Source organism: Gadus chalcogrammus, chromosome 21 (genome assembly GCF_026213295.1).
Source record: "Gadus chalcogrammus isolate NIFS_2021 chromosome 21, NIFS_Gcha_1.0, whole genome shotgun sequence".
NCBI lineage: Eukaryota > Metazoa > Chordata > Actinopteri > Gadiformes > Gadidae > Gadus > Gadus chalcogrammus.
The window spans coordinates 3181369-3188848 of NC_079432.1; the positions used below are offsets into that span (position 1 = coordinate 3181369).

At 46.5% G+C, this 7480-nt stretch overlaps 2 protein-coding genes across 2 annotated transcripts in view; one reads left to right on the plus strand and one right to left on the minus strand.

The window, feature by feature from the left end:
* Nucleotides 1–5977, plus strand: part of LOC130374549 (N-lysine methyltransferase SMYD2-A-like) — a 12689-nt gene extending 6712 nt beyond the window's left edge. Inside the window, exons 8-12 of the mRNA XM_056581374.1 lie at nucleotides 588–698; nucleotides 1687–1807; nucleotides 2393–2567; nucleotides 3132–3240; nucleotides 3467–5977. Of these exons, the coding sequence (XP_056437349.1) occupies nucleotides 588–698; nucleotides 1687–1807; nucleotides 2393–2567; nucleotides 3132–3240; nucleotides 3467–3541 (591 nt within the window). The 3' untranslated portion in view covers nucleotides 3542–5977. The remainder of the gene's footprint in view (nucleotides 1–587; nucleotides 699–1686; nucleotides 1808–2392; nucleotides 2568–3131; nucleotides 3241–3466) is intronic.
* LOC130374551 (tyrosine-protein phosphatase non-receptor type 14-like) lies at nucleotides 3321–7030 on the minus strand. Its single transcript, XM_056581375.1, has 2 exons — nucleotides 6873–7030; nucleotides 3321–6178 (listed from the first exon to the last, which is right to left on the minus strand). The coding sequence occupies exons 1-2, from the start codon at nucleotides 6990–6992 to the stop codon at nucleotides 6050–6052; spliced, it is 249 nt and encodes an 82-aa protein (XP_056437350.1). The 5' UTR covers nucleotides 6993–7030; the 3' UTR covers nucleotides 3321–6049.
* Between the last annotated feature and the right edge of the window lie 450 nt (nucleotides 7031–7480).

Below are 7480 nucleotides of genomic sequence, written 5' to 3' on the forward strand. Positions count from 1 at the left end.
GGTCTCCCAGGAGCCAGAAGAACATTCCTCTGGTGTTCTGAAGTAAAGAACTGTGACACTCAATTCAGACCCCCTGTGGCAATGTTAAGTCATTCTTATGGATCCATAGCGACATAGATGGTTCGGTCGGTTAGGGTTTCAATACTGTGCGTGTATAGATAGTATAGATCCGTGCCAGTGTGTGTGTGTGTGTGTGTGTGTGTGTGTGTGTGTGTGTGTGTGTGTGTGTGTGTGTGTGTGTGTGTGTGTGTGTGTGTGTGTGTGTGTGTGTGTGTGTGTGTGTGTGTGTGTGTGTGTGTCTTTGTGTGTGTTGAGTGATTGGTAGTGGGGGGGAGGCGGTGGTTGAAATGGGGTTAAAAACAAAACAGCTGAATGGTAGACTGGGTTATTTAAAGGCATCTGTGCTAGAGAGGAGCACCCATAACTAAACCAACTGTGTGTGTGTGTGTGTTGGTGTTGGTGTGTGCGTGGGTGCATGCTTGCGTGCGTGTTTGTGTGTGTGTGTGCGTGTGTGTGTGTGTGTGTGTGTGTGTGTGTGTGGGTGCGTACGTGCGTGCGTGTGTGTGTGTGTGCGTGCGTGCCACCAGGTGATGATCAGCTACATAGACATCCTGTACCCGACAGACGACCGCAACAGCAGGCTGAGGGATTCTTACTACTTCACCTGTGACTGTCAGGAGTGCAAAACCCAGTCCAAAGTAAGAACCGCCCGACGAAGAGACACACACCTTAGATACACAGACCACCGCCCAACATAGATACACAGACCATATATACAGAACATAGATCCACAAAACGTAGACACAGACCATAGGACTTAGATACACAGGCCATAGCTCCACAGACCATAGATCCACAGACTATAGATACACAGACCATAGTTACACAGACTATCAACCAACTTAAATACACAGACCATAGAAACGCAGACCATAGACACGCAGACCATAGACTCACAGACCATAGATACACAGGCCATAGAAACACAGACCATAGATACAAAGACCATAGATACACAGACCATAGATACACAGACCATAGACACACACACCATAGACACACAGACCATAGACACACAGACTATAGACACGCAGACCATAGACTCACAGACCATAGATACACAGACCATAGACTCACAGACCATAGATACACAGACCATAGATACACAGACTATCAACCAACTTAGAAACACAGACCATAGAAACGCAGACCATAGACACGCAGACCATAGACTCACAGACCATAGATACACAGGCCATAGAAACACAGACCATAGATACAAAGATCATAGATACACAGACCATAGATACACAGACCATAGAAACACAGACCATAGATACAAAGACCATAGATACACAGACCATAGACACACAGACCATAGACACACAGACCATAGATACACAGGCCATAGAAACACAGACCATAGATACAAAGACCATAGATACACAGACCATAGATACAAAGACCATAGATACACAGACCATAGATACACAGACCATAGATCCACAGACCACAGAAACACAGGCCATAGACACACACACCATAGATACACAGACCATAGATCCACAGACCACAGAAACACAGGCCATAGACACACGGACCATAGACACACAGACCATAGATCCACAGACCATAGATACACAGACCATAGGTACCGCCACACCACCCTTGCGTTTCGTCTCCCAGGACAAGGCCAAGCTGAAGGTGCGAAAGCGCAGCGATCCCTACGAGCCGGAGGTGGTCAGCGGCATGGTGCGCTATGCCCGCAAGAAGATGGGCGAGTTCAGGGCCATGAAGAGCGAGAAGAATATCCTTCTGTCCAGCAAGAGTGGCTTTGTGTTGTGCAGTGGAGTTGGCCCTTTATCAACCTGAAAGACATTCTGTTCTTCTCGCATTGAATGTTACTGTAATACTTATTTAATATGGGGACTACAGAGCTGTGGATGTGACTAAATACTGAAACACACTTTGACGTAGCTGACACACATTTCAGAACTGGGTCTTGGTCTTCAGAAACATAATCATATCCGTTCCGCTGAATTGATCCATTTTGCTGAGGTCTGCTTTACCATACCTCCCTAGCTTCTTTCCTCCATAAGGTTCAATGAAGTGCTGTTGATTAGTATTCAACCGGCACACGATGTCAGTCTCCAGAATTGCAGTTTGATCGCATGAGTGACAATTGAACATTAACATTAAGCCTGAACAAACAAAAACACATTAACCTTCTTGAAACCACCCTCAGCACAACAGCAGCCCCCTGCTGCAGCTCCATCTCTGTACTGTAACTCTTTGTTCAAGTGGGTCTAGCTGGTAAGATAAGGCCTCCTAAAAAAGGTCCCCAGCTGTCCCAACCCCCAAACCCGTGTATGCAGCCTTGACTCTCTGGCACCCCCTAGCGAGCTGCTGGAGATGTGCGTGCAGAGCCTGGACGAGATGGGCACGGTGTTCGACGACGCCAACGTCTACATGCTCCACATGATGTACCAGGCCATGGGCGTGTGTCTGTATCTGGGCGACTGGGACGGAGCCATCCACTACGGGGAGAAGATCCTGAAGCCCTACAGGTCAGGACGCCTCGGGTTAGACAGACTGGTGGCCCACCGTGGTGGTGAGGGCAGTATCTCCTCACTCGTCTTCTGAAATGTCCTGCACAATTTATCAACATGGAGGTCATCCGACTAGGATTGCACTTAAGATGTAACTCGACGGCCAGTGTTATTTTTGCTACGGAAGAGATGTATAAATACGAAGAGAATTAGGAGAATCACATTGGTACATTTTATATTAGAATATGTACAATAGCCTTCTAATACTGTCTGGTCCCCTTAGCAAACAGAGTTATTGTGGTTCATGTGGTCCTAGCTACCTTTCTTGTACACGAGGAATGGGTCAACCTAGTGATTGTTAGTGCTTGGGACTTGGTTCTATGAACATCCTTACTCTACCGACAGCGATATATTGTTGTTTCTCTTTCTTCGGACCAATGTGCTTATTTTAAGTCGCTTTGGTAAATGTAAATGGTCCATCGTTAGTCGACTCTGTGCTGGACGCCTGTGTCCTCCCCCGGTGAGTCCAGCTGACGTGGTGGTGGTGGCGGTGGTGGTGGTGTGTCCTGTCTCCTCCTGCAGTGTGCTGTACCCGGCCTACTCCCTCAACGTGTCCTCCATGTACCTGAAGCTGGGCCGGCTTTACATGGGCCTGGAGAAACGCTCCCGCGGCCTCAATGCCCTCAAGAAGGTACCGGGCTGCTCAGAACGCATGGGGCACGTTTGGACTCTGATTTGGTTTATTGAGGGACATAGATCCACTTCATGTGTTGAATCAGCAGTCAATTGGGATGAGTCGGATACATTGTAATAATGTGGGTTTTATTTTATTTGTGTGTTTGTGTGTGTGTATGCATGTGCGTCTGTGTGTGTGTGTGCGTCTGTGTGTGTTTGTGTGTGTGTGTGTGTGTATCTAGGCGATGGCGATCATGGAGGTTGCCCACGGCAAGGATCACCAGTACATGGCAGAGTTGCGTAAAGAGATAAAATAACAAGAAGTAGGAGAAAAGTCACACTATGGACTGAAAAAAGCAAATGGACGTTTCCCAGAACTAAAGGCCTATTCTCTTCTTCTGCAATGTTGTTGTATAAAGTTAAAACCTTACATTTTCTACGGACAATATAAAAATGCACAGTACCCAATAACTTTGTACGTATTCAAAATGTAGGTATATATATTTTCCGTAGGTGGAAGAAACGTTTTTTCTAGATATTTGTTTGTCTTGGCATGTGATTGGTCAATGAGTTTGTACTCGTGGCTTCAATCTCAAGCTGTTTACACGTGTGGGCGGGAAACGGTGCAGCGAAATCCCTCTCGACCAATGAGGCGTAGCGGCTTTGTAACCAGGTGGCCTATCACGCACCAGGGACTGTGACCCTGGCACGGTGAGACTCTGCATTAACACCTTTTTGCAACTACCATGCGTCTGTTCGTGTTCAGATCTGTACTAATCCTCACGCCTCACCGGCAGGTGCCAACACAGGCTCACATTTGTAACATAAGACGTTATTCTGAAGTCACATACTTAGAGAAAATAAGGCTTTATTGTATTATGGGCAAGTTTGAAAGCTTGTACATGATTGGAAGGGGGGGAAGGGGAGAAAAGACATATACAATATGCAATAATGCAATAAAAAAAAGCATATACAAAACATATTTACACAATACAATTTTTGAAAGCCGTCCAGATATTTTGCCAAAATATTGTGTGAAAATAAACAAAACAAGTGGAATGCAGTGGGTGAGAAATATTGTCGCAGAGTTCAGCGGTGAAGCTTGAAGCCGGTACTGATCTGATGAGGGATACTTTATATACAGGGAATATAAAAAAAAGCATGCATAGTATATTATTATCTTACGGTAGCTTAGGGGTACCAAGTCGAAAAATAATAACAAAAGTAATAAAAAGACATTCGTAGAAATCTTTTTTTTTTCACGTCCGTTATGTACAGAGATACTTTGGACATGGCTGGCTTTGCATTACGTTTGAAAAGAATACAACCGGTTAATAGAGCCAGTCATACATAATGAACTGCTACTGAGTGTGGCTATTTTGTATACAGATTTCGGCACGTGGTTACGCTATACTTTGTGGGTTTGAATCAATCAGTCGCTCTAGGAAATGGCCGCCTTTTTCTGACACAACGCTGGTGTTGGTAGCAAAAATACAAATGGCCGCCTTGATGACCTAAATGAATACAATTCCCTGGGTTTCTACCATAGACTTCATCAGAAAGGAGGCAATGGTTAGAAGCCAGGTCAAGTAACTGAAAAACCATGTTGTAGTCCATGGTGAAATGTTATGATTTTGTCTACAGAACTGAACGCATAGTGTGTCAAACACTGGGGGTTTTAGTACTAACATTGGTCGTTTTTACAACTAAGCTACAAGGAATACCAGTAAGTGACTCCCTCTCTTTTGTTTTAGAAATGTCAATAAGGCACAAACAGTGTTAAACAGACAAAGAAACCGTCCCCTCCATTTTGGAGCCGTTTCTTTGTCATCGGAGCAACGTTGTCTCCATGGCGATCTGGCTCTCCATAGACCAAACTACAACAACAGCTACCATTGTTACTTAATGTTGTTGACTTTGCTAATGTTGAACTCGATGAACAAAGAGGTTTAAGATAAGTTCATATCTTTTCTTTTAAGTTAGATAAATAACATGGATGTGTGGTATGTTGTTACGTTTGTGTGTGTGTATGTGTGAGGGAATTGTATTGTACACATTTAGCTAACAAATTCTTAATGAGAATACAGTAAGTCTGATGTAAATTAAGAGTTAATATTAAAAAGCCACACTATTCAAATTAAAACGGTGCGCAAGCAAGATTAAAAAGTTATAGAATCGGTTAAGGTGAAATTATGAAATTATTCTTGAAATGATGCTTCGAAAGATAATAAATAACGGTAGAACTGAAACGTCATGAAATGTTGAGACTTGAACCAATAACCTGTTAAATATTGATACCTAATTGATTCCATAATTTGTTTAACCATCTGTGTGTAGTTACAGCTCATCGTGGATTATGTAACTTGACACATGATTTGTTATATCTGAAACGGGGGACTTTGTTTCTAAAAATCATATTGTACTAAATAAATTATGTCATCAATTGTATTTCCTGGAATGCAACTGCTATAACGTCTTTAAACCTTAGTTTTTGTTTAACGTCTCTCTGCCTTGCGGTGTTCCTCTACTCTCTTTCAACGACCCGCAGGCTCCTCCTGTTGGCGGGGGAGGGTACTACACCAGCACGCCTAACATTAGAGCAAAGGAAGGAGAATCACAGACGTGTACAGCACCACACAGGTAGAGCCCTGTTATCTAGACAGACCAACGCAGAGCCTCTCCTTCTTAGCCTGCCCAACGTTAATGCCCAACATTTGAACGTGTCCGTCAATCTAAATATAACCGATATTAAATAAACCCAAACCGAAAAGGAGTTTTTTCTGGTTAGGGTCGACGGTCACACATGACGTCACGGGTTCGTTGGTTCAGATGAGGCGGGAGTTCTTGAGGAACTGGATGAGCACCTGGTAGACAAACTGGTACTGGGCGATGGTCTGGACCATCAGCATCCTCTGCTGCCGGAGGCCAGACAGCATGGTGGGGACCTCCACAGCCTGGGGGGGAGAGGCAGGGGGAGAGAGGGGGGGAGGGGGTGGGGGAGGGGAGAGGGAGAGAGAGGAGAGGAGGGGAGAGAGAGAGAGGGAGGGGGGGAAAGAGAGAGGAGAGGGGGAGAGAGAGAGAGAGAGAGAGGGAGAGAGGGAGGGGGGGAGAGAGAGGAGAGGGGGGAGAGAGAGGAGAGGGGGAGAGAGAGAGGGAGGGGGGAGAGAGAGAGAGGGAGGGGGGGAGAGAGAGGGAGGGGGGAGAGAGAGGGGAGAGAGAGAGCGAGAGAGGGGGGGGAGGGAGGGGGAGAGAGAGAGAGGGGGACGGAGGGGGAGAGAGAGGGAGGGGGGAGAGAGAGAGCGAGAGAGGGGGGGAGAGGGAGGGGGGGGAGAGGGAGAGCGAGAGAGGGAGGGAGGCGGAGGGGGAGAGAGAGAGAGGGGCGGAGGGGGAGAGAGAGGGAGGGGGGAGAGAGAGAGGAGAGGGGGAGACGGAGAGAGAGAGACAGGGGTGGGGGAAGAGAGAAAGGGAGGGAGAGAGAGCGAGAGAGAGGGGGGGAGGGGGAGACAGAGAGAGAGAGAAGAGGGGCGGGCCACAGTTAGAGGGATGTATTTTAGTCTCATTATAATATAACGGTCTCCTCAAACTGGCAGCCTTGCGGTCACCAGTCCACAGGCTCCGCCCCTAAGGAGCAGGGGAAGGCGGGGTCACCTGGTTGTGCTCCAGGCAGCTGATCATGAGCTCGGTGAGGATGACCACGCCGCTGCGGCCCACGCCCGCGCTGCAGTGCACCACCACCGGGGGGTTCAGGCTCTTGGAGGTGTCCAGCATGGAGTTGGTGTGGCGTCGCACCGACTGGATCTCCTCCAGGTAGGCTGGGGGGGGAGGGGGGGACAGGTGAGGGGGGGGGGGGGGGGGGGCAGTGAGGAACATGGTTGAAGTTTAGATGTTAATTTATGTTAGAGAAGCTTTTTGTATGAAGAAAAGTTAAAGATGGTCAACGTGACTGAATCACTGGAATGATTTTGAATTATCCGGCTTTAAAGGACTAAAGGTCTGGACTTGATTTATAATGGTCTGGACTTGATTTATAATGGTCTGGACTTGATTTATAATGGTCTGGATTTAATTTATTATGCTCTGGATTTGATTTATTACAGTCTGGATATGATTTATTAGGGTCTGGATTTGACCTATTACAGTCTGGATTAGACTTTTAATGGTTGGGATTTGGCTTATTATGGTCTGGATTTGACTTATTATTGTCTGGATTTCAGTGATTCTCGTCGGGATTTGATTTATTATTGGCTGGATTTGAG